The 24,581-nt window shown below is 51.0% G+C and overlaps 7 protein-coding genes across 7 annotated transcripts; 5 read left to right on the forward strand and 2 right to left on the reverse strand.

Annotated features, from left to right (window-relative positions):
• Positions 1–2,354: 2,354 nt before the first annotated feature.
• On the forward strand, positions 2,355–2,943 carry GUITHDRAFT_110762 (hypothetical protein; the record flags this gene model as incomplete). The annotated part of the gene is made up of 5 exons (XM_005830268.1): positions 2,355–2,394; positions 2,516–2,559; positions 2,615–2,668; positions 2,712–2,833; positions 2,886–2,943. The coding sequence occupies 5 exons, from the start codon at positions 2,355–2,357 to the stop codon at positions 2,941–2,943; spliced, it is 318 nt and encodes a 105-aa protein (XP_005830325.1).
• A 1,967-nt stretch (positions 2,944–4,910) lies between these two features.
• GUITHDRAFT_153330 (hypothetical protein) lies at positions 4,911–10,294 on the forward strand. The gene is made up of 24 exons (XM_005830269.1): positions 4,911–5,079; positions 5,329–5,385; positions 5,435–5,497; positions 5,678–5,741; positions 5,822–5,856; positions 5,910–5,953; positions 6,004–6,031; positions 6,245–6,329; positions 6,644–6,739; positions 6,807–6,863; positions 7,174–7,208; positions 7,257–7,334; positions 7,629–7,670; positions 8,102–8,170; positions 8,413–8,493; positions 8,537–8,576; positions 8,846–8,934; positions 9,022–9,068; positions 9,250–9,274; positions 9,616–9,703; positions 9,751–9,788; positions 9,922–9,993; positions 10,087–10,119; positions 10,204–10,294. The coding sequence occupies exons 1-24, from the start codon at positions 5,023–5,025 to the stop codon at positions 10,234–10,236; spliced, it is 1,356 nt and encodes a 451-aa protein (XP_005830326.1). The 5' UTR covers positions 4,911–5,022; the 3' UTR covers positions 10,237–10,294.
• A 7-nt stretch (positions 10,295–10,301) lies between these two features.
• GUITHDRAFT_110764 (hypothetical protein) lies at positions 10,302–12,335 on the reverse strand (the record flags this gene model as incomplete). Its single annotated transcript, XM_005830270.1, has 11 exons — positions 10,302–10,327; positions 10,375–10,411; positions 10,459–10,499; positions 10,693–10,729; positions 10,774–10,981; positions 11,032–11,075; positions 11,140–11,199; positions 11,244–11,311; positions 11,498–11,710; positions 11,762–11,801; positions 12,285–12,335. The coding sequence occupies 11 exons, from the start codon at positions 12,333–12,335 to the stop codon at positions 10,302–10,304; spliced, it is 825 nt and encodes a 274-aa protein (XP_005830327.1).
• A 2,468-nt stretch (positions 12,336–14,803) lies between these two features.
• GUITHDRAFT_163912 (hypothetical protein) lies at positions 14,804–15,787 on the forward strand. The gene is made up of 2 exons (XM_005830271.1): positions 14,804–15,513; positions 15,564–15,787. Exons 1-2 carry the CDS (start codon positions 14,926–14,928, stop codon positions 15,702–15,704), a joined length of 729 nt encoding a protein of 242 aa, XP_005830328.1. The 5' UTR covers positions 14,804–14,925; the 3' UTR covers positions 15,705–15,787.
• Positions 15,788–15,857: 70 nt separating this feature from the next.
• GUITHDRAFT_110766 (hypothetical protein) lies at positions 15,858–16,599 on the reverse strand (the record flags this gene model as incomplete). Its single annotated transcript, XM_005830272.1, has 7 exons — positions 15,858–15,887; positions 15,934–15,983; positions 16,034–16,100; positions 16,151–16,243; positions 16,292–16,376; positions 16,426–16,503; positions 16,556–16,599. The coding sequence occupies 7 exons, from the start codon at positions 16,597–16,599 to the stop codon at positions 15,858–15,860; spliced, it is 447 nt and encodes a 148-aa protein (XP_005830329.1).
• A 2,045-nt stretch (positions 16,600–18,644) lies between these two features.
• On the forward strand, positions 18,645–19,586 carry GUITHDRAFT_163913 (hypothetical protein; the record flags this gene model as incomplete). The annotated part of the gene is made up of 7 exons (XM_005830273.1): positions 18,645–18,710; positions 18,758–18,850; positions 18,922–18,993; positions 19,124–19,201; positions 19,251–19,327; positions 19,374–19,401; positions 19,453–19,586. 7 exons carry the CDS (start codon positions 18,645–18,647, stop codon positions 19,528–19,530), a joined length of 492 nt encoding a protein of 163 aa, XP_005830330.1. The 3' UTR covers positions 19,531–19,586.
• Positions 19,587–21,381: 1,795 nt separating this feature from the next.
• GUITHDRAFT_110768 (hypothetical protein) lies at positions 21,382–23,963 on the forward strand (the record flags this gene model as incomplete). The annotated part of the gene is made up of 10 exons (XM_005830274.1): positions 21,382–22,356; positions 22,421–22,473; positions 22,758–22,811; positions 22,857–22,956; positions 23,012–23,062; positions 23,329–23,378; positions 23,430–23,490; positions 23,545–23,729; positions 23,785–23,875; positions 23,925–23,963. 10 exons carry the CDS (start codon positions 21,382–21,384, stop codon positions 23,961–23,963), a joined length of 1,659 nt encoding a protein of 552 aa, XP_005830331.1.
• Between the last annotated feature and the right edge of the window lie 618 nt (positions 23,964–24,581).

Raw genomic sequence — 24,581 nt, forward strand, 5'->3', positions numbered from 1 at the left:
CCGCTGTGGGCTTCCGAGTCCTGGTTATGAAGGGGGTAGCCGCTGTGGGCTTCGAGGGGTGGGTCATGGGGAGGGGTACGAAAGGAAGGTTTAAAGGGGGGTGGAGGGGTGGGGTAAAGTTCCAAAATGGAGAGTTGAAAGTTTGAAAGTTGATTTTGATTGGAAAATGATTGCAAAAGTATACGGTTACGACCGTCTCTGATACGTGTAACGGTACGAAACGGGGAGTTTTGAATAGAAAATGATTATAGTTTCAAAAAGTTGAGCGGAAAATGATTACTGCAAACTTTCGTTGACTGGAAATTGATGATTGCCCTCCGCAGAGTCTGTTCTGGGCCGGCGGCACTGAGTCACGAGTCACGGCGTTCAACGGACGGTTTCTTCCCCGGTCAATGATCGATGATCCGATCAGATTGGACTCCCGGATCCGATCGGTCAGCCGGATCGGAAGGGTTCTGGTCCGACGGACTCCCGTCACTCGGACTCACAGAGTCAGCCTCCGGGCGGTGGCATGCCGCCGCGTACTTGAAACTGAGTTCCGTTACTAAGTTTATTGGCTCAGCCTCTGTGACAACTGCAGTGTATTGAGACGCCGCATTGAGCCCGGCTCAGTGCCAATGGTCACTGTACAGGCGCATGTCATGCCCGGCATGCTCAGCAATGGTCCTAGTCGCCGGGACTCCCCGGACCTGCCTCCGCTCCGACTCAGCGGCCGCACTCAGTGAGTACTGGCCGCCCGGCTAGTCACTCCGGCCCATGCACAGCCTTGGCTGCGGCTGTTGACCGCCGGGCTGACCGGTCGGACCACCGCCGCATCATTACCTCCCGGCCGGCCCGACGGTGCGTGACCACAGTGCCGTGGCCGACAGTCCAGCCAGGCCGGGGGACGGGCAGCCTGGCAGGCCGGGCAGTGTTGCACAGTGCTGCCCGCCCCCGAAGGACTACGAAGGATCCGAAAGGCTACGAAGGACCCGACAGGCTACGAAGGCTGGTATACAGATGGGCTAGGCTCCGATCGGTCACCCGGCGTGAATCATCCGAAAGAGCCATGTCTGAAACGGTCGCCCGAGCCCTCGTCCTGGCCGGCTGGTACTTCATCGTACTCTCCTTGAACCAAGGTAGCCCTTATCCAAAGGGACCGGCATGGAGCCTCCTGCAAAGAACCATCAAAATCTTTGGAAGCAGAGGTGCTGGTACGTTCAAGGATGAGGCTGAGAGAGAAGTTTAGAAAGCAAACCTGGTCCGTCAGTCCTTGGATTGACATTCCGAGACAAAAGGTTGTTCGCATCCTTGCAAGGCATTGACGATTTTGCATTCGTCTTCAGCAGCATGTCAGCGCTAGCGTGCCCCCGTGCAAGAATCTACCTTCAATCCATCCCAGCATTCGTAAACAATCTGACCCCTCTTCGCAGTCGCATCAGACCAATACCTACAGCGCTGTCATGGACGAATGATGGTCATTGACTGGGTCGTATTACAAGAATGATTGTCCTTGCCCTTGTTCTGCCAGCTTTGTCGGCTCATTTGAGTTGTCTGCACCAGCGAGAACAACTGTGAGTTGCATTGTAGTGAATAACAAAGAAACGGTATGCCTTCAATGTAGGTGAAACACAGCGCCGCACAGCATGCAAGCATGCACACAAGAGCAAGCTGTTTCTGGCCATTTAGATTCATCTTGACAGATGCTCCTGTGCAAACATCCCATCAGGGTTTCGCTCCCTCACTCCCTCGCTCGCTCGCTCGCTCGCTCGCTCCCTCCCTCCCTCCCTCCCTCCCTCCCTCCCTCCTCCCTCCCTTCTTCATTCCTCCTTTCCCCCTCCTTCTCTCTGGCCCTCCGCGCCTGCCTCTCCCTGATCTCATGCTGCCTCGCTCCTGCCACCGGTGACATTCCTCGGTACAAACCCCAACCCACCGAAGGGTCAGATGGTAACTTGACTAGAGTGTGGTAATTTAGCAGGAGGGGTTGTTATTTCTGTAATGATGATATGCAGCGAGGAGGGGTTGAGGAGGGGGGATGGGGGAGAGGCAGAGGCAGAGAAGAGGCAGAAGAGGAGGGGGAGGGGGAGGGGGAGGGGGAGGGAGACGGGGACTGTGAGAGCATGCACGGGGGGCGGATGAGAGGGAGAGGGAGAGGGAGAGGGAGAGGGAGAGGGAGAGAGAGGGAGGGAGAGCATGGCTGTCATGTTGGAACGATACAAAGCCTTTGATGAAAACGTGACTGAGTTTGAAAATGGTTGCGGTGGAGATACTGAATATCATGATCATGTCCATCTTGTTTTCCGTGATGGATCTGATGATAGAGATGCCAAAGAATTACTGTTTTTGTGCCTGCATGCAGCGGGAATATCTGAAAAATGCACAAGGATGCAACATATCTTGTGGGCAGAGAGCAGGGTGATCACGATTTGTACCAAGAAGGGATGGCTCGTCAGGGAAGAGGAGGACAGATTGAGACTAGCGCTTAATAGGAGGGGAAGTGATGCGCTTCAAGGATGATGAGTGTTAATCCTAGCAGGGCTCGACGCCTTTGATCGGATGTTCTCTATCCTCTCCAGACTGGTAGTTCTTGTTCATGAATCGCCATGCTTTTTGCAAGGTGACTTGACCTTTCTAGACATTCCTGGCATATGGAGACGCCAACGACACTGTTGGTCTGAACCCAAACAAGGTATTTAACGAACAGCATAATCTGTTTGCTCAAGGTCCGCAAGGTGTTTGGTGGAGCTCGGAAGTTCTGTGAGGAGGAACTGGGAAAAGACTCTCCTTCACTGGACAAGTGTGAATCACAACTGCTCAAGGATGCCACGGGGATATGTGGAGGAGTAATTGACAGGTAGCTGCTGTATGTTTGTTTTCAGCACGTACCTTATCTCGTTGTGTCACAGGTATGGCACTTGCTATGCGCCCAAAGGAGGCGTTCAAGATGGATCAGTTCCTTCTTGAGCCATTAGCAGCCTGCGGTGGGCGATGGACTTGTCTATTTATTCTTTCTCCCTTGCATGTTTCCCAGTCTTCACGGTTCAACGGTTCTAGAACGATCGCAGCATGTGGAGAAGACAATGTGATGAACAAAATTGAACTCATTTATTGTAACAAAAACTTGTATCCTTTTCTCACACACTCAACAACTAGCATTGCGAATCTTTACTCTGCGTCCGGCGCAGCTTCTCCACAGCAGAGAGCACGTTTGTGAGCAAGAGGCCAGGAGGTCCTTGGCAATCGATACGCAGAGATCTCTTTGGCTCTGATTGAGAGCGGCCGCAGGATTCCTCTATCATGATGCGGCGACGAGCTGCTGGCTCAACCCTCCACTCTAACTCATGCTGCGATTGCTCGCTAGTGATTGAGCTAGTAGATGTCGAGCGTTGGATTATGGAATCGTCGTGATAGGAAGAGGTTTCACGTGAATCAATTCTGTCGTCTTGGGAGGGCTCAGGCATCATTGACAAGGAAAGTTTCCGAGAGGACATCTATACGTAGTTGAAGGAGATGGGTGCTTTTCGCGAAATCACCCCGCAACAAGATCTGAAGGCACCGAATAAAGGCAGCAGGGCAGAAGAAGGTAAGAAACGAGAGCTCAGTGGCAGGAAGAGGACGAAGGAGGGACTAGAAAGGCGGGTAGGGGGGCAAGGAGGGCAAGGAGGATAAGGAGGACAAGGAGCGCAGAAAGATGCTTTGGTTCGTTTCTCGCAGGAGGGGACTTGAAATGATGAGAACAGACCTTCGGAAAGAGCGGGGCAAGGAGGAAAGTCTCCGTGAGGACGGGTACTCCAGCAGTCGGGTGGACCGGTCTGCGGAGAAGATATATTGTTATGGACTCGAAAAAACATCCTTTCAGAGACACCCTCCGTGCTGACAACGGCAGACCGATCTAGGGGTGACCTCCACCCTCCCATCAAATCTATATATCACCCGTGGGTAAGCAAGATGTTGTCAGCAACCGTTCGGATTCTCTAAATACGGGTACCAATATCTTTACGATTCGGGCCATCCGTTGGGGCGGACCAAATCTGCTGATGTTTAGGGCCTCGAAACGCTGTCTCTTGTCCGTTTACTTCATGGCGCAGCCCTGTAGTAAAATAGAGTATGCCCCAACATTGTCCCCAAGTGTCGCCAGTAGTACTACATGACCAGGTACCGTCACCGGTTGGAGTGTACTTGGATTTAACTTAACTTTGAGTAAAACATTCCACTGGAGCATTCGAGTCTCATCACGTCACACTCACGTCACGAGCGCGCGCGGCCGGCCCCCGGCCCGGATAATGACCGGGGCCGGCAGGGCCCGCGGCCGCCCGGCCCGGCCCCCCTCACAGTGCCGCCCGGCCCGGACCCCCGCAGCACTCTGACTCAGTGACAGTGGCTCATTTGACCCGGAGCCCGGTCCGGTGGAAGGCAGAAGCCAAGCCATCCAGCTAGTATAACCGAACCAGGGAAAGAACCATGGAAGAACCATGGAAGATGATCAAGGTGGCGGGAAGGGAGGAAAGATGGCGGGAAGGGAGGAAAGATGGCGGGAAGCGAACGGTCATGGCCAGGAGAGGAGGATCAGATAGATAGGAAGAAGCACGGAGAGAAATGAGAAGGCTGAAGGTTGAATTAAGGGGGTGAATATCTGAGAGATTGAGGCAAGCGAAACAGAGTGGTACACCTCTGTTTAGCAAAACAGCGAAATAGAGTTGTGCAGAGGAAGTTGTTTGAGAAATGAATCTTGCAAGCAAGATGTGTGAGAGAGCAATGGCATGAAGGAATGTTGTGTATGATGCCATCCTGCTGATGTGGTTTGAACTGCCAGACAGTTGTTCTTATTCGCTGTATTGTTGTCTTAATTCCGCAAGCTGTTGCAAGGCTTTGAGAGGAGAATCTTGTGCTAGCATGCAACTGCAGGGAACTAAACATTCTACATCCACTAGATCTGAACGAGGAACAGAGGATGGTACATGATGTATCACGATGATGACATCTTCCTTCGCCTGTTTGCAGGTTCAAGTGGATTACAACGGTGCTTTCACATAAGGCTGCAGGATGGCGTTAGACGACATTGTTCTCCCTGGATCGAGATCCGGACATCGTCCTGTTCAGGTTGCACCTGATGAGAGCTAAAAATGGCTGTGATGATGATCATGATCATGATCATGATTGATGACGACGACGACGACGATGACTTCGTCGATGATGACTACCACTCGGACCCAGATGGTGGTGGTAGAGATGATGAATACGATGACGATGACGATGATGATGACGATTGTGCTAACCATGATGATGACGACCATCAATGAGATGATGTCAATAAGATGTTATCTGCTGTTGCTGACGAGGAAGCTCCAGCTGATAACGCCTGTTCCTGGCCTTGTGGTGAAGACGAAGGACGTGAAAGGAAAGAAGGTGAGCTTGCTTGTCTCGTGAGAGTCCTGCTGACAATGACACCCGATAGATTTTCATTAACCTCGTGATGCACGACATCGTCAAGATGCCTGTGGACGTGAATATGTGTGAGGTGAATTATTTTCCTCTCTCATGAGCACTCAAGATGTCTTGTATCTGCTCACCAGCCCTCAACATGTATCCTCCTCAATATGTCTTGTGTCTTCTCACCAGCCCTGAACATGTATCCCCTCCATCTCATCAAAGTTTGACATGTTATGATATCATCCTCGTTGTCATGTCATGATTGTAGGTAGCCCGAGAGCACATCGCGGAGCGAGGCCTGTCAAACCTGCGGGTCCCCTTGGACGTCAGCGGTGAGCAACTGCTGTGCTTTCACTTCCAGCCCCCTCCCTGCCTGCGCTCCCACAGTGCAAGCTTGACTGACTTGTGGCAGATCCAAGGGATACGGAAGACAAACGGGGGGACAAGGTGAGGCTGCTGGGGAGTGACAAGGAACTCTTGTGGTGGGTGAACTGCTGCAGGCCACGGCCATCGACGTCATGTTCAACACCTTCCTCCTGGACCGGTGAGCAGAGGCATCGACTGTGTCCTCCACAAGCTGATGGACTTGAGCAGGGCCATGCACGGGCAAGGGGAGATTGAGGTCCCTATTCAAGCTCTGTTGCCTTACTCCTGCTCCTCCTCCTCGTTCATCACCTCCTCGTCCTCCTCCTCCGACCTACTACTACTCGCCTTCCCTCTCATTCCCTCCCTCTCTTGCTATCTTTTGGCTCTCCCCTCCTGCCTCTCGTTCCTTCGTGTGTTTCTCTTTCGTCTTCGCGTTGCTGTGCCTCGCTGTCTGCTCACGTTCCTCTAGGGGGTTCCTACTCGCATCTACTTCCAGCAGGAGCTTGCCTCATTGGCAATCAAGGATGTTGAGGATGTGTTGAAAGTCGGCATTGGTGACCTCCCCATCATCATCCTGATCATCATCTTCCTCATCCTGATCATCATCATCATTATCATTATTATCATCATCTCCATCATCATCATCATCATCATCATCATCATCTCCATCATCTCCATCATCATCATCTCCATCATCATCATCATCATCATCATAATCTCCTGCGCCTGCCCGTCAACTTGTTCCCCCCTTACTTCTCTTCCCATCCTTCTCCACTTCATTTCGTCCTCTTGTTCCTTCCATTTGTGTCTTCTGCATCTGCATACTCCTCCTCCGCCTACTCCTTCTCTCGGGTGATGTTTATTGCAGATAGAAACAATTTCAAGATTTTGAAATGCAACTACAAGGGAGGAGCAAAACCTGAACCGTTCCCTTACGTTGAAGGGGCATGGGATAAACAGCAAGGTGAACACAGTCATGACAAGATGGGGGAGGAGGAGGTGGAGGACAGGTGGTGAAATCCTTTCCGCAGAATCAAGCAAAGCTTCTACTCGGAAGAGAGCGACTGGTGCGAGCGAGGGCTTGACAGGTGAAGGAGGAGGAACAAAAGGCAGAAAACAAGTTCGAGGAGGAGGAGGAGTAGGATGTGCAGCAGCAGCAGCAGCAGCGGCAGCAGCAGCAGCAGCAGCAGGAAGTGGATATGCCAGGAGGGCATAAGAGAAAATGTTTGAGGAGCAGGAGCAGCAGCAATACAGGAGGAGCAGCAGCAGGAGGCGGGAGGAGGAGGAGGAAAACATGCTAGGAGGAGGAGGAGGAAAACATGCTAGGAGGAGGAGAAGGAGGAGGAGGAGGAGGAGAAGGAGGAGGAGGATACCGCAGGGTGACATGCAGTGGTGTAGGGCCCTTGTCTTCGAACCCTCCCCCCATCAAGAAGGTCTGCATGTGACCAGCTGCCCCCCCTGCTGACGAGGAAGTTGCATAGGACGACATAGCGATCAGCGAAGCCATCGATGCTGATGAAATCTGCGCTGTGTCAACCACGCGGAAAAAGCCGTCTAATGTATGACTGTTCGTCTTCCTCCTCCTCCTCCTACTCCTCCTCTTCCTCCTCCTCCTCCTCCTCATCCTCATCCTCATCCTCATCCTCATCCTCATCCTCATCCTCATCCTCATCCTCTTTTACATTTTTCTCTTTGACGTCCTTCTCCTTCACGTACTCCTCTTCTTTCATCTCCTCCTCCTCCTCCTCCTCCTCCTCCGTTTTCCCTTTCTCCTCATTCTGTTCTTCCCCACGATCTCCAACTCCTCATTTCAACTTTTCCTCTTCCTCTCCTCGACCCTCACTGGTCAGCAGGTGGTCAAGAAAGGTTTTCTCATGGGTGATGGAGCTGGAAAGGTGTGTGTATAGGGATGTTACAAATCGACGAGAAAATCTCTTGACTTCTCAAATGTTTGCTTCTTCTCCTTCTCAAATCTTTGCTTCTTCTCCTTCTCAAATCTTTGCTTCTTCTCCTTCTCAAATCTTTGCTTCTTCTCCTTCTCAAATCTTTGCTTCTTCTCCTTCTCAAATCTTTGCTTCTTCTCCTTCTCAAATCTTTGCTTCTTCTCCTTCTCAAATCTTTGCTTCTTCTCCTTCTGCTTCTTGCTACCTCCCTTTCCTCCTCCTTGTGTTCCTCCTCCCCGCCTCCCTCCTGCTCCCGTTCCTTCTCCTCTCTGCTACATCTTCGCCGTTCTGCTCATCCTCCTGACCTCACTCTCTTCTTCTGCTCTTCTCTACCGCACTTCTTGACTCCTCTCCTTCTGGGAGCTCTGAACCATCTCCTGCAGCTGTACAAGAACGATGATGGTACATACGGCAGCAACGAACAGGCTGGAGCGATCGACTCGTCAGAACAGGTGAGGCCGTTTGATGGTAGTGTTTGATGAAAATGATTGATGAAAGCGTGTGCTGAAAATGGTTTTTGATCACTGTTGTTCTAAATCAAGTTAGCAACAAAACGATTGCAAACGATAAGAATGCTCAAGTTGCAAAACGATGATTGCTGTAATGACGATTATTTCAACCACAAACAAGAGGAACGATTGCGATGACGATCAAAACTATCGTGAAGGAATCGCTGACTGACTTGAACCTTCAGATGCGTCAGCAACAACTCGCGCACCTGCCTGAAAGCCTGAGAAAGAAATGTGCGATTGTAGACACGACGAAAATGTCCAAGGTAACGAAAGAGGGAGGGGAGGAAGGATCTGAAACTGCGTCAGGACGAGATTCAGGATGCGATGAGCCAATACGCCAACACCGGTGAGCCTTGACGGAGAGGAGAGCGGAGTCATGGTGTGGGGAGGCGATGTGGACTTTTGAGAGGAGGACGAGGGCGAGGGAGAAGACGAAGACGGGGACTGGGACAGGGACGAGAATGAAGAGAAGGAGGAAGAGGGGGAGGATGGAAGGGTGGAATTAAGTTCCAAGAAGGACGGAGGCAAGGAGGTTGAAGGAGGCGAGGAAGTAGGAGGGAGCAGGGAGAGGAGCTCAAGTGCAGCAGTGGACGTGTTTCACTGTTGGTTTGTCAGGACGAGTCTTGTCTGGTCCAGCCGCTCCAGGAGGCAGCGCACGTAACGACCCGCAATATGAACGAGAGTTTGCAAAGTTATACAAGAAGGTGAGCAGGAGCAGGAGCAGGGAGCAGGGAGCAGGGAGCAGTGAGGAGGAGCTGTTGTTGGTGCTGATGGAGTAATTGTTGATGCAGGCAGAAGCTGAAGCACCTGAACCAACTTTTGCTCTAGGAGGACTGAGGTTTGAACATCGCAATGATGAGGAGGGCGAGGGCGAGGGCGAGGGCGAGGAGGAGGGCGAGGAGGAGGAAGAATGATCGCGAGAGGGGCATGGGCCGGGCCAGGGGCAGCAGATGTCAAATCCTTGTTCGAACATATTTTCATGTGGGTGAACAAACGATCTGCTCTGATCTTTCCCGCAGGTCAAGTGGAAAAAGTCGAATCAAGGTCGAACGAAGTTCTACTGTTCACTTCTGCCCCTGCCGCTCCTTGACTTCGCACCCTCCTCGTTCTCCCCCAACCCTACTACCTGCCCCTTCACTTTCCTCTTTTCCTTCTCTTTCTCCTCCTGCGCTTCATCATGGCCACACTTACCATCACCGTCGACATCTCCATCATCATTGACAAATAGCATTATCATCATCATCATCATCATCACTCATCATCATCATCACCACCACCATCACCATCGTCATCATCACTCATCATCATCACCACCATCACCACCATCATCATCACCATCACCGCCACCACCATTACCACCATCACTTCCCTCACGAGCACTCCAGGAGCTTCAACACAAGTGTTCGCCCATCCATGAGGAGGAGCAACTGACTGGGTTCGCCCTCTCAGTGTCTCTACCGGACGGCGTCTCAAGTAACTACAGAGTTTGACATCTCCGACTCGCTGACCTTCCTCGCCAGCCATCGAAGATGTAGACGTCGAGGTCTCAGCGTTCAAGGTTCTTCAACTCCTCTGCTCCTTCCCGTCCTCTTCCTCTGTCCCCCTTCCGCCTTTCTTCTCTTCCCATCCTCAGTCTCCGTTTCTCCTGCTCCTGACCCTCTCGTCTCTCCCTCCCTCCTCCTTTCGGACAGGTTGAGATCAAGACCCGCGATGGTTCGCATGCTCTCAACCTAGCATGGCCATCTCCTGTAGATCCAGACGCGGTGAGGAGGGGGGAGGTGGGAGGGGGAAGGCAGGGGCGAGGAAAGGAGGGGGGGAGAGAAGGAAGGGAAGCAATCGACCTCACGCGCGTACAGGTCTCAGCGAAGATGAAGAAGAAGACAAAGGAGGTAAGTCGAGGATGGAGGGAGACAGGGAGGAGGAGGAGGGAGGAGGAGGAGGGAAAGGGAGGAATAATATTGACAATGCAACAGTTGAAACTCGTCGTTCCTGTTGCGGTCGAATGAAGGCGAGGCTTCAAAATAAACCCAATCTTACAACTTCAAATCAATATGATACAATTTAACAACTATCACACCACCATCACTCGCTTCCCTCCTGTTCGCACATGTAAGAAGAGCAAAGACCAACACTGATCTGCAAACCGTCCGGCGTCTGAGTCGATCGGATGATATTGCATTGCTGCGTCGCCCCCGTCAGCCGCTCAAGGACTCTGATTGCAGTCTCACCATGGTCGAAGGAGGCTCGATCAAAGTCGGCTTCCACGCAACTGCAATCCAGTCAGGTGGACGATAGCAGGACAGGACGGGATAGCAGCGGCGGGAGCATCAGAAGAAGCAGGAGCAGAAGCAGTACGTCAACAAAGTTGAGAGGAATGCGCAAGGAAGGTTGAGAGTGACAGATAGTCGAGAAGAAGAAGGATCAGCAGAAGATCGATGATGACGATGTGTGCGTCCCCATACCATAGTTCGGCATCACTCCTTTCGTCTCGGTCCAGAACTTTCGTGACTACGTCATCGTCAATTCATTGTTATTATCATCACCACCACAATTATCATAATGTCCATTATCATCATCATGATCATCACAACCACAACACAACCACCATGATCGTTGTCGTCGTCGTCGTCATCATCATCAGCATCAGCATCGTCGTCATCGTCGTCGTCGTCATCATCATCATCAGGAGCAGCAGCAGCAGCATTGACATCATGTACAGTTGCAAGCAGACAACAAGCACCTCGATTGCGTCTGACGAGATGTGAGGGCTGACAATATCAGCGCCAACTTCAATCTTCGACTCAACAAGTGACAGCCTCTTGTTCAACGACCCGTTGGCCAAAATCTACAGACCCATATCAGAATGTCTTGTGTCTTCAAGTAAATCGCCTCAGTACTCCATTTCTCACCCCTTTCAAATCTTGATCGTTCCCTGCCAGTCTTGCTTCTTCCCACTGCCTTCGAAGAGCCTTGGAGCAGATCAGCAGAGTTGTCAATCTTTGAAATCAATCACAGCAAGGTCGTCTTCTTCGCTGTCTTCTCTCCTCCTATCCCAACTGGGTGGCATCTGGAAATTTGAGCCTGATAAAGAAAAATGAGCAAGGGGGAGACGAGGAGGAGACAAGAACAGGACAACGTCAAAAGCTAGGGGAAATGGGAAAGGCAGGGGAATGAGGACGGAAAGTGGAAAGGGAGGAAGCAGGAGGGGGTAGGGGAAGGGGAGGGAGAGGAGAGCACTGGAGGCTCTAGTCTAGAGCCACGACTCACCCGTGCATGCTGAGAGTGTATCCGAAGTCGCATCGCTCTCATCGTCATCGTAGAGGTCTGATGTCTTGGTTGCTAAGGCGTCTGCCCTGTTGGTTCGCAGCTTGAAGGCTGCAGCAACAACCCCCCTTGTAAGCACCCTGCCGTTCTCCCACATGGTCGACAAACCGTCTCGTGAAACAGCATGTATCTGCTTCCAGTGCGAACTTTTCTGTTCTGTAAGGGGATGAAGTCAGAGACGCAGCTACATGCGCTGGACTGAACAACCTCGTGCTGATTTCTTCACGCTGCATGCTTGTACGTCGAACTGCAGTTTTAAGTCAAAAAATGCACCTGTAGGGAGAACGACATCCTGCCCAACTTTTTATGTCTCATCCTCCAACTTCTCGCTAGCGCATCTGACCTTCACAATCTAATTCATCAGACCTATCAGCTCCATACAAACTCCCTTGGTTGAAATCTGACTGAATTTTCTATGCTCGTTTCACCTACAAAACGCACGACTTCTGGTATCCGCCCTTTCCTCCCTCCCCTCCCCATCCCCGCCAGCCACATCTCAATCGCTAGCATGTTTTCGAACTTCTGTCATCATCAATCTTTGTAAACCATCGTTTTACCCATTTTCGACTCACCCAATATTCAATACCGTAATTGCTCAGTCATGCCCTACTCCCTCATTCGACCTGCTCCTTCTCTCCCCTTTTCCTTCCCCCTCCTTCTCTCCCATCTCTCTCCTCCCCTCTTCCAATATCTTCCATCCTCTCCTCCCCTCTCCTCCCCTCTGTCTCACCTCCTCCACACAGGCGCCGCTCAAGCATATCCTGGACTCTTCTGCTCCCATTGTTGTTACCTTGACCGGATCACCCGAACCAAGAGTTGGCGATATCATTTGTCGACCACCCCAGTACCAAACAGGGCCATTAGGTCCGACTCAAGGTGAAATCATTCCCAGACGGGTTATTTTGACTATCTACAAGGGGGTATATTTGGATTTGGGGTGGCTTCGAGTTCCACATGGGGGTACTACTGCTTTGGCAGCACTTGCCAACCGGGATTGGGAGGGTTCGGCTGAAGGACCCCTTCCGAAGCGGAGGGTACTAGATATGACGGAAGGGTACAAAGTTGGTGTGGGTCAGGGTATTTGAGAAAGGAGGGGTACTCTGAGGCTATTTTGATAGGGTGAAAGGGGTAGTTATCGGACTACGGGTCGCCGTCGGACTCGGGAGGAACTAGGGGAGAGCAGTGGAAATAAGGGGGTGGGGTCATTGATAGGGAGTCAAGGGGGTTCGATATCGGAAAAAGGAGGGGGTGGTCAATTATATCGAAGGTGCTAAAAAAAGGAGGCAAGCCATTTGTTTTTAGTTTTTTTTCTAGTGGGTACTTTTTGTTTCTTTTACAGTCACTGCCGTACCCGGGCGTCCGAGTCACCGGCCCGCGGTCCCGCCTGGCTGAGGCGAGCCTCCCAGTACACGGTCCCGGCCCGGGACTCTCGGAGGCTCAGTCCCACGCCGGTCCGGTCCGCCGCGGTTATGCCCGGACCACGGGCAGCCGTGCCGCGTCGGGCCCCGGGCGTCGTCGGGGGCGAGTCGTGGGCAGACTCGGGCCGTGCCCGGGCCAGTGGACTCGGCCTGCCGGAGGCTGCGGCGGCCCAGCGCCCTGCCGCCGCTGTCACGGTCGGGCCGTACTCGTAGTAGCGGCCGCCCGGCCGCGGGGCCGCCCGGCCCGGCGCCGCCCGGCCCGGCGCCGCGGGGGCCCGGTACCGTCGTAGTAGTAGTGCGGCTAGTCACGGGCCGGCGGTACCGGCGGTGACCGTACCGTACTGAGTCACCGTGGTACCGTCACGGTAGTACACGGGGGGGGAGCCCGCAGCCGCTGAGCGGCAGTCACGGCGATTGTCATGCCATGATGATCACCGTGCCCCAGTGTAACTGACCGTCGTGCCGGGGGCCGGCGCGCGGCGCGGCGCCGCGGCGGCTAGTACGGTACGCCGGGCGCCGCCGGGCCCGGGGGCGGCCGCCCGGCTCTCACCGTGCGGCAAGATTACTAGTTACCCACTGTCGCCCGTTGTGGTGTAACGGCTGATAAAAAAAGGACGTAAAATTAGGAGAGGGCGCATGTCCCCTGCTTGGGAAAAAGGTTTTAACGTATGTTGATCCCAACTTGAGTCGGCGGCTAAATTGAAATATTTCACTGAAAAGTCTGTATTTTCACGAAATATACAAAAAGATGTTTATATTTCAAGGCTATTTTCAAGTATAGTAGAATCAAAAATCGCCAACTCTCTTGGAAATATGGGATATTTTAGATATTGTAAACGAAAAGGACGTGGTATCACACTTATATGTTTAATAACTAAATAACAAATTTCATACTGTTTTTGTCTTTATAATAGGAGGCTGGGATCCCTTGGTACTTATGTAGTACCACAAATATTGCTACTGTCAGTTTTAGTGATGGGGGTATAGAGACGCTTTGAATTTTTTTGTGTATATATATTTGTAGATTGTACCTTGTTCTTACTTATGTGCAATCTCATCCCCTTGTATAAATATTTTATTTTATCGTGGTAGAAAATGGTATCAAAAGTATAAAACTCCTTTAGTACCTTTCACCCCCTCCTAATCTATCCTTCGAACCCCCCCCTAAATACTCCTCAAGCCTACGCCTTCCAGTACCCCTCACCCACAACTCTCTCTTGGATCTTATATCAATGTTCCATAGCCTTGATAGTCTGACTTTTACTGAATGGCTCACTAATCAAAATCTATCTACCTCTTACCTTGCGCCTCTCTGCTTTAAACGAACCCCAGCGCGTACCTTGCCCCACCCCCATTGCTCGACCTATACCCACAGTTCACTACCCCCCCTTCGGTGTGCGATGCAGTCGAACAGCTGATTATGGTGCGGCTGTGGGAAAATGTGAAGAGGTAGCGCTGTGGCAAGATGAATATTAGCACAAGAAGAGGCTGTATCAGGATAGGTCATCACCATGAACAAAGTTCAGATCATTCTTTCGAGAATTTGTTGACCTGCTCCTTGAAGATGACCTTGTACACTGAAGCTTGATGTTACGCATATAGACCATGAGCAGTGGATCATTTCGAGTCGAATAGTCGATGTATGACCTTAGATGCTAACTTTTAGCCCCAAAGAGACTGTTTCCTCCATTTTACTCTAATTGGACTATTGTCAATCCGTCATTGCGAGGAAGGCAGGGGTTACTCCAAGTTGAGAAACTAAGGCCAGTTAGCACGAATTATCTGTCTTCCTAAGTTTCCTGTTTGTCATGACTGAATTATATCTTCTTCCAGGTGTTTAGGGGAACTTGACGTTTTGTATGAACTTGTCCCCAGTCCCTTGAACTCGCTTGGTTCAATCACTGCTCGAGAAGCCTGGGCAAACAAGGGTCGCACTCAGCATTCGTTACTGGCATGTCTACTTTTGCTTCTCATGGTCGTGGCGTTCTGCGCAAATCTGTTAGCTCGCCTGCTGCAGCTGCAGTGGTGTGCGAGGTGCACAAGATCGTGGACCAGGTTGATAACCGTGTTGCACAACAGCACAAGCAGCGCCCAGCCTCGCCCTACAAGTATCCCCTGGACTCATGTAAGTCCAAGAGCGACTCAGCTGAGGTGTCTCCTCGTCAGTATGTCAAGACCTACATGCTGCATGACGACATGATGATGGATGCGCGTTCCATGGACAATCACTCTGAGCCATTCGAAGGACCCAAATTGCATCATGTTGGCGCCAACGCAAACCGCGTTCCTGTTCCGGACGGTCCAGTGTACAGTGCGTTTCAATTTGAGGTCACGTCTATCCGGGATGAAGGGACTGGGGCTCGCAGCGTCTCTCCTGTCAGTGTGTCAGACAGAGAGCCGTCAGGTATCATGCCAGCTTCCGGCGAGCCTGTTAGGATGGCAGGAGCAGACATGTCGAGGAGTGAGAAAGAAGATGGCGCTAAAATGGACGATTTGAAGAATTCCAATCACTTGCTTCGCCGAGCCCTTGCAGCCGTTCAGGTGAAATCAGTTTGTGTTCTTGGGAGGAAGAGTGTCTGACTGCCTAACAGCATCGTTTGCAAACTGTGGAGTCGGAAAGGGATCAGCTGAGGCGAGAAAGAGATTATTTCCGCAATATGGCTCTTCGCTTCCCTTTCTCCTTTAATGTCCACAATGCAGGGGAAAGCCGCAAACAGTTTGCCGACCCCTGATCGCCTCCGTTCGTCGGGTTATATTTCATGTACTGCCACTATGTATTATACCACTTTAGTATCCTGAGAGTGAAATATTATTGAAAAATTTCTCTGCGTTGTGTGCAGCTCACAAGGAAGAAACCAGCCACCAAAATTTTAATCTTCCCTCTCTCACTTTGAAGTCAGAAAGTCGTAGGCAAGCTGCATCAATCAGGTCAGCACAGAAAACAGTGCCACAAGACTTGACCTTTCCCGTCAAAAGTGTCAAAGGCATGTCAGCCAGGAAAGAAATAATTCCTTTTCGCGACATATCACACAACAGTCTTTCGCGATTCTCCGCACGTTACCTCCTTTGAATCGCTCATTGGGGTCGCCGGTGGAGTATCCATAACCATAAACGAACCTCCCAATCACCTTGGCACCTTTGTCAGAGGTCTAGAGGAAGATAAGGCATCTTTTCTTACCCATAGGGCTCCCAAGAATGCAGAGGCAATAGGATACTGAACACCACACAGCAACATTCTGATCATCACGAATGCGAACGTCTCAAGTGTGTTCTGAAAACAAGTCAATCTCAGCCCGGAAAACTGCGAGCGATCGCTTACTTGGTGTGCTCTCTGAATGCAGTTGAAGGCAACTTCATGCTTGTGGCCAGGAGGAGCATACAGAGCAGGGTATTTGATGCCATACCTGTCATTCAATAATTATCAAGTAGCGCGCCTATAAAATGAGTATATACTTCTTTCGAGCAGAGACAACATTCATGGTGAGGTACATGTTGAGAATGAATCCCAACACAACGACAATGCAGACATATCTGCATTCTGGACGTCATGATGATATCAAAGGGACAGTTCATGTCATTTTACCCATACTCCCTTGGCAGAACTTCAAGGATTTTGCTCGCTGGCATAATTGCTCCTGTTGCAAAGAATATATCAACAGAGGGATTAAGCTTGTTGTCGTGATCATTGTCATCTTTTCCATCGTACAAATTGATGGATTCAAAAGCAAGGAAGGCCGTCCATATGTTGCCTTCATTCCATCATTTCTAATTCAATTCAAGCGCGCAGTAAAGCAAGCATTCTGGCATTACATTTCAATTAATGTCTCTTATCTCTCATTCTAAACTTCCTGACCTATACACCATTGTTTTTGACAGTATCTGAATATGTCTTTCAGTCCCCTCCCACACCTCCCTCGGTCTTGACACGACTTGAATTGGCTGTTCGTTTCCTCGTCGCATCCCACTTCCCTTGTCATAGATCTACCCAATCAGATCGTGTCATTGCATCCTCGCACATTCTGCTTGACTTTAATCTTGTCCTCTGCGTCTGGCCCTGATTCAAGAGTCCCTCCTACCGCGTCTTTGGAGGTGCAGTCTTCTCACAATTCTCTTCTCCTCTTCCTCCTGTCGCGTTCATTGATCTTCTCCTGCCGCACCTACCTCTTCAACTTGCTCTGCTCCACTTCTCCCATCCTCCATCGACGTTTGTCTTCCTCTTTTATCGATTTTCGTCATCCTCTGCCAAGCTAACATACGCCATTCATCCAAATACCACCCCTCCATTTGGCTTTACTGCATTTTGTTGACCCCGACTGATACTACCCCTACCCCCTCCTTCTCCCTCCACCACCCACCACACCATTGTAATCAAACTCTTTCACCCACCAAGCGCCTCATCCGCTATTGTACCCCTCCTAATCATAGTAAAGTACCCACCCCATGGATCCGACGATTTTCCAGAGGGCCCTCATCTGTGATGAGCCTCATACAGCCCGCACGATTGCCGGCTCCAGTTTCACTGTTTCACCATGTTTGACAAAGTATCAAAATATCCTTGAATTATCTTTTACAATTTCAAATATTATTGTTCAATATTTCAACCTTATCTTGAAAGCCCGAGGACAAGTTGAGGGGTATTGTTTACCGGTACTTCCGATCAAAGGACCGAATTGTATCGAGGGGTGGGTATAGTCGTGGAAGGGGTGTAATAGGATACCCATAGTGTTAACATGACCATTTGTGGAAATAACCGGTGGAACATAAAGGAAACAGGGGCATTTTCAATATGGTGGGTCCCAAATGGAGGGGTAGATAATCAACAAAGTTTCCCCGTAAGGGGGTAGGGGTTAACACATGGGGGGTACCGTATGGATGTTGTCCTGTAGGGATGGCAGCGAAGGATCGCCGAGACAGTCGATGGCTGGGTTGGAAGATGCCGGAAATGGAGGGAGGGGAGGAGGGGAATATGCGAAATAACGACGAAGAGGAGATGATGAGAACATGTGGAAGTGGAGAGCAAGGAGGTGGTGTGCGAGAGGAACAGCAGGAGCAGAGGCGAGTAGAACGGGTTGGCAGTGAAAAGCATCGTCCATAGAGAGTTGTGCAAGGACGATGAGGAGGAAACATCAATTGCTGGGATGAGAAGGGGTGGAAAGCGGGGATGGAAAGGAGGAAGAGGAAGGAGATAGGGTGTAAGGCATTTGAATCCCCCCTGGTCGTCTTGACGAAGGGGTAACATGACCCTTAGTGCCAGTTTTAGATTGAGCTGAAGAGTTGCAAGCTGCATGGCCTATGAAGCAAAGTTTTCCAGTACGGCTACCGGGAATGTTGCATAGCTCAAGGTGGGGTGAAAATGTTAGCCTACGTGGTTATGACCCATGGTTCAACATCGTGGCCAGCGGGTTTTGTCATCGTTTCTTTGAACTGATTGAAAAATTATCATGATTTTGTCTTCAGAGGGATGGTTATTGATGTGAATCCTTGTAGATTCGAGTTTCTGAGACGTCCGCTCTTGTTGTAGTGTCTTGTTGGAGATACAAGGAACTCTGTGGGATCCCCTGAGAATAATCAGTCTCGATGATCACTGAATACAAGGCTCAAGTGATAAATCTGCAGAGATAAAGGATTTTCTGAGTGTTCATCTCTGACTCCTCTGACTGCCAGCATCGAACATGGGTTGCTGCGAATCCTCCAACAGGAGGAAAATCGACGAAGCGCTCAATCCTATCATGGGGACGGTCGGTAGCAGATGCTGTTGTTGCTGTCTGCTCACAGTGGCGCACAGGCTGGTCAAGATCAGCTTGTCCCTCTGATGAGCGAAGCAGCGTTCAAGGGTGACATCTCCACCATGGAGCGACTTGTAGCGAAGGGAGCGCTGGTAAACCAGCACGATCAGGTCTTCCTCCTCCAAGGATTTTATGCGTGCCTGGCTTACTTTGTTCCACCCAGTACGATCGAACGCCCCTGCATTTCGCAGCTTTCAATGGCCATGTCGACGCTGTCAAGTGGCTGATCAATAAGGTGTTGTTCTAAGATGTTATGTGCGTGCCTGGATTTGACGCATCTTGCAACCCTTGTAGAGAGCCGACGTCAATGTGAGAATTCTCCCAGAAGTATCTCCCTCCATCTCATGGAACCTGTTTTGACTTAGGTCGCTGGAATGGTGAATGGGTTCACTCCCTTGTTTGCTGCTTGTGAGAACAACGATCTGGACGTAGCTAAAGTGTTGGTATGACACGTTAGTTCCGCAAGGAGCCACCAGCCTGATTCTTCTTCAGGTAGAAGCTGGGGCAGACACCAATGCCAAGTCCAGGGACGGACGAACACCGATTCAGCATGCTCTCCATCACAACAGGTTCTGTCCGTTGCTCGCTTCTGAACTCGTTTGATGTTGCAAGCAGGACATACGTCGCCGACTACCTTTACCAAGTGATTGATCCCACTGGTCTATCGATCCCTCCTCTGACTCGAGCCGTACAGGTGCAACAGTCTCGATCCCCCTCCAAGAGCTCGGGGGGCTACAGCAACGGAAACGCCTACCCTCAACAAATCGTCTGATCTTGCTCCCACATCTTCTTACCCTCTCATCCTCGTGCTGTTGTACTATACTTTCCAAAGAGATCTGGTGGAGAAGAACTCAGCCCTGGTTTCTCTCCCCAAAGATGCAAAGGTCATGCCAGTTGGACTCAGACGGTGAACTATTGAAATCTGACGAGCCGCTTTGAACTGAACAGTGCGAACTATATCTTTCTTTACATTTCTTGTGAATAAATTGAAGATAATTAGTATGCTTGTGGTACACTAGTATGTATTACAAACATGGAGCCGAATGTCAACGTGATGTTATTGAATTGAGAAACGAAATCAGAAAATTCATGCTGTTACAAATGAGACTTTCATGAAACTGATCCATCTTGCATAACATTCCGATTCAGATTCCTGAATTAAATACTTTGATGTTGATACAGATATCTCAGAGTTGAGAAGGATGATATATAAGTTTGAAGATGGATATTTGACGTGTCAAACGAATACAGCCATCTGAAAAGTTTAATGGGGAGCTTAATTGGGGTGACAAGAATCGTCATGTGTAATGATGATATAAATTTTGAAACTTTCAAACAGCGTCACACTCTTTCGATGAAATTCAATGCCTCTTGAAACCCTACACCACTCAATAACTGAATAGAAAGGATTTTGTCTTTGATGTAAAAGTTTTCGTCTCGTTTTATAGCTCCAAGATCAACGGTTTGCCATACATGAGAGTTGCAGTGCTTGCTTACATCTTCAACCACGCTCAACCCAAAATCTATGAAAACCAAGCTGGAGAAATCTGGTTTATTGTTTTTGTTTAGACGAAACACAACGTTTTTTGCCTTCAAGTCAACATGTGTGACATGTTTTTGCACTGAGGATAAACAAAATCGCGAACACTGCTCTATCCAAGTGCGCCTAAAAACTTTAAGCATGTGCCTGCAATTCTCTTGGCAAAGAACATTCGATCCATCAAAACATTCTGATGTACATTCATGTGTATATGTTGGGGAACACCTTTCCAATATCTTTTCCAGAGTGATTGGGAAGCATGCTTCAAGAATGATACATCTCTTTTCCCTGTTGTACCCATACATCTTCACAACCTGCGGATTGTCTGCGAAGAGTTGAAGGATGCTCAACTCTCTCTCGAACATCTCCTTGACATCATATGGATTGCCATTATCGTCCACCGCAATATCATTGAATGTCTTGATCGCCATGTTGCAGATAACAACCTCACCTTGCATGCCGCCATGCGTTTCGGCCATCCTTGTATCCTCCATTTTTCCTCTTCAAAATTTTTCATAGATGCAAACAATCCGCCTCAATAAAATATGGAGGGCAGCAAATGACATCTATTCAAATAATCTTCCTGCCCTTGGTGTCAAGGTGGTCACGCGATGCAGGCAGCAAGGAGGGAGGGGGGAGGAGGAGCTGAGAAACAGATGGAAGGAGGGAGAGAGGAGCGCGCAAGGAGGTTGTGAACAAGGATGAATGTTTGTCTGGCATGGTGGAAATGTGAAGCTCAGCCGAAATGGGTTTGGGTAACAATGCGCGAACGGCTGTGAAAGCATGAGAAGAAGGGAAAACACGTGAGATAGTATGAGAACTTGATTACCATGGGAGAGGGACATGGTGGAGAGTGAGAACTTGTATGTAGAAGGAAGGGAAGGAGCTTGGAAAGACGCTCTAGACCCATTTTGCCATCATGACATGCTAACTTGAAACTTGCAGCAATTTCTGGCACTCTCAGCGGGGGAGGGCTGTAGAGGGAGCTCTACGTGATCCGCCTGGCAGCTGCACCGGCTGCATTTCTAGTGTTGTAAAGAGATGAAAGCAAGGACTGTCGTCGTCGTGTCCATCCTAGCAGGGATGGCCAGCGTGTTCAGCGTTTGGACGGAGTGGCGTACCAAGGCGATCAAGCTAGGAAGCCCGAACACTGATCTCCGAGTCATCTTTTCTCTTCAGTTCTGGGAGATTCTTCTCGACTCCTATCCTCATAAGCTAATCATGTTGAACTTCGGCTGCAACCTTCTCTATCTCGTCGGCAAGGTTTTACAGCTCCTGCTCCTGGGGCAGCTGAGGGAGCTGGAGGCCGCGAAGATCAGCGATCGCGTCAGGACATACGTCCTCGTCAAGTTCATCTTCATGGGAGCTATCCTGCAAGACCACGACGAGAAGGAGATGATGGTGTGGTTTGTGTGGCTGGCCCTGGTGGGTTTCTTGAAGCAGCTCGGGCTATTGGCGAGGGACCGTCTTGAGTTCATGATGTTGTCGGTACAGACGAAGAGCGTCGACTATGCTCGTCTCGGGCTGCTCATCGCCTTTGTTCTCACCTGCGACGCTGTTCTCATGCGCTGCTGCCTCATGATCTTCGGCTGCTGGCCGTCCAAGTGCGAGGCCGGAGGGTTCGGGGTCACGCTGCTGCTGCTTTTCGAGTGCGTCCTCATTATCGTCGACAGCGCGCAGACGATCATAAGATTCTGCATCCACATGATCAACTTGTCACGCGATGGGCACTGGGAGCAGCGGAGCCTCTACTCCTTCTACACGGAGGCTGCAGCGGAACTCATCAACAACTTTCTGAGCCTGTTTCATTACGGTCATGTCTGGATGATCCATGGCATGTCAGTCACGTTCACAGACGCGATGCTGTTTCTCCTGACGCGGAGCATCGTGAACAGCATCCGATCAAAGTTCTCTTCCCTCTCAGCGTTCCTCAACATTGACAAGCGCTTCCATGACGCCACTTCGGAGGAGTTGGCGCAGGTCGACGACAAGTGTTCTATCTGCTGGGAGACGATGTCAAAGGCCAAGGTTCTGCCGTGCGGGCATGCTTTCCACCTGGTCTGTCTCAGGTGCTGAGCTGCTCCTCCGATCCTCTCCCAGCCTCCCACTCATGGTTCTGCAGGGGCTGGATCGAGCATTCAGCAACATGTCCAAATTGCAGGCGATCCATCTCGGGTGACAGCTCGGCAGAAGAACGACAGAACAATATGCAGGATGGAAGGGCAGAAGATGGTAACAATGCTGGACTGCAGGAAGAGGGATTCAGGTTCATCCCTGCCTCCCTCTCTCCTTCCATCCATCCATCCATCTCCCTCCCTCCCTCCCTCCCTCCCTCCCTCCCTCCCTCCCTCCCTCCCTCCCTCCCTCCCTCCCTCCCTCCCTCCCTCCCTCCCCATGTTTGTTCCTTCTCTCCCCTTCTCTCTCGCTTCCAACTTCCCGGGGGTCTCACGCTGCAGCAGAAACGGCGGTGCGAACCTTCCGGGGCAGAGAAGGCGGTGGAGCATTTTGAGATGGTGAGGCCGAGGAGGCTTGCCGGTTGTTTGATCCCAACGCTGCAGGTTGTCGATGAATGAGAATGGCAGACAAGGAGGAAATCAGCGGAGAGGTTTCCTCCCCTTTCTGAGAGATGTCTCTCTGCAGGCAGATGAAATCCCGCAGGTATTGTTTTGTTCACGCTCGAGAGTTTTCATGAGGATGATGCTTGCTGCGGCAGGAAATCGTGCAGTCTGTCCTTAACGTCATGCCGAATCTGTCGCCCAGGGCGGTGAGCAATGATTTGATGATCATGATTTATCATGAATCATGATTACGAGGATAGAGTCCATGGTGGTGGTGGTGGTGGTGGTGGTGGTGGTGGTGGTGGTGGTGGATGATAGTGGAGAAAAGGATCGTGTGGTGGAGGAGGAGAGGATGGTGGTGGTGGTGATGAGGATGATGATGATGATGATCACGATGATTTTGATCACGATCACGATCAGGATCACGATGATCATGATAGAAATATCTTGGCTCTGATCGGCCAACCCCCAGGTTCGACAGGATCTCATCAGAACCATGGACGTTCAAGTCACTGTCAACAGGTTTGACCATCCTCCCAACTCTCTTCCCTTCTTACTCCTTTCCCCTTAAAGGGGCCTTGAAGGCCTGATCGCCGAGGCGAGCTCGCCCATGCCACCCCCCAGCCAGCAGAGGGTAAGCAGCAAGCTCTTGTGCTCCTGCTCCTCTGCTCACCAGTTGCTCCTCCAGCCTCGCCCACCGCAGGAAGCGGACGGGGAGCGTGACGCTGGTCCCCAGCGAAGTGAGGATGAAATCTCGCAAGAAGAAGACTTGCGGAGGCAAGGGAGTGAGAGTCAAGGGAGGGACGTCCGTGCGGCAGCAGCAGCGGCAGCAGCAGCGGCAGAAGCGGCAGCCGACGATGGAGCCAACCAGAGGTCGGAAGAGGGAGAAACAGCAGGCGAAGGTTGATTTTCTCGATTGAGGAGTCAGGGTTGACGACCCCGCAGAAATCTCGGAGGAGACGACTTGCGCGGCAGAGGGAGGAGAGATGGTACAGCGCAGAATGCTTCTCGCTCAGGCGGTTCGTTGCATGGAGTTGGGAGGGGCATGTCTGACTTGTGACGCCTCAGGCTATGAGAAGAGCCGCACCAAAGGAGCACCAGGAGTGACTCGGATCAACTTCTTCTTCTCTTGTAACATACTCGACTCATGCTTTCATATCCTTCCCTGCGGCTCACTGAAGGCTCTCTCAACACCCAACACGCTCACCCTCACCCCGCAACAGTGCCCAGCCAGCCTGCTGACAGTGTGGCGTCTGGCGGGGGACCTTCATTGTCATGGCACAAACAGACTCAGTGCCGCAAGGTTGCCACTGTCCGGGCGATTCAAGTCGCCACGGCCGCGCCGCACTGAGCCCGCCCGGCACCGCCGGGCCCGGCGCACTCGGAAGGGGACTCAGTGAACGGTCAGTACCGAAGTCTTTTACTCAAAGTTAAGTCAGAGTGACGCACCTCACACCGTTGGGCTGTAGACTGATTATTTTACTCAAATATGCTAATCTTCACGTGCGAATGCTGCTAACGAAAGCGAGGGAGCGAAATATGGCGAGGGACGAGAAGGAGGGAGGGAGGGAAGATGAGAGGGAGGGAGGCATGGAGTGGGCAGAGATGGGCGAAGGAGCAAAGGGAGGAGCAAAGGGAGGAGCGAGCAAGTGGGAGGGAGAGGGCAGGCAATTCGCACACGTAACGTTACATGCACATGGCATCTCGTGGCTAAAGCAACACCAA

Source organism: Guillardia theta (assembly GCF_000315625.1).
Source record: "Guillardia theta CCMP2712 unplaced genomic scaffold GUITHscaffold_47, whole genome shotgun sequence".
In the NCBI taxonomy this organism is placed as follows: domain Eukaryota; class Cryptophyceae; order Pyrenomonadales; family Geminigeraceae; genus Guillardia; species Guillardia theta.

Bases quoted from the DNA above. Each gene is read 5' to 3' on its own strand.
- GUITHDRAFT_153330 (XM_005830269.1), top strand. From the start codon at position 5,023: ATGGCGTTAGACGACATTGTTCTCCCTGGATCGAGATCCGGACATCGT. The intron at 5,857-5,909 runs GTGAGGCTGCTG...GAACTGCTGCAG, and splicing joins AAGACAAACGGGGGGACAAG to GCCACGGCCATCGACGTCAT. The intron at 7,209-7,256 runs GTCTGCATGTGA...GAAGTTGCATAG, and splicing joins ACCCTCCCCCCATCAAGAAG to GACGACATAGCGATCAGCGA.
- GUITHDRAFT_163912 (XM_005830271.1), top strand. From the start codon at position 14,926: ATGTCTACTTTTGCTTCTCATGGTCGTGGCGTTCTGCGCAAATCTGTT. The intron at 15,514-15,563 runs GTGAAATCAGTT...ACTGCCTAACAG, and splicing joins GAGCCCTTGCAGCCGTTCAG to CATCGTTTGCAAACTGTGGA.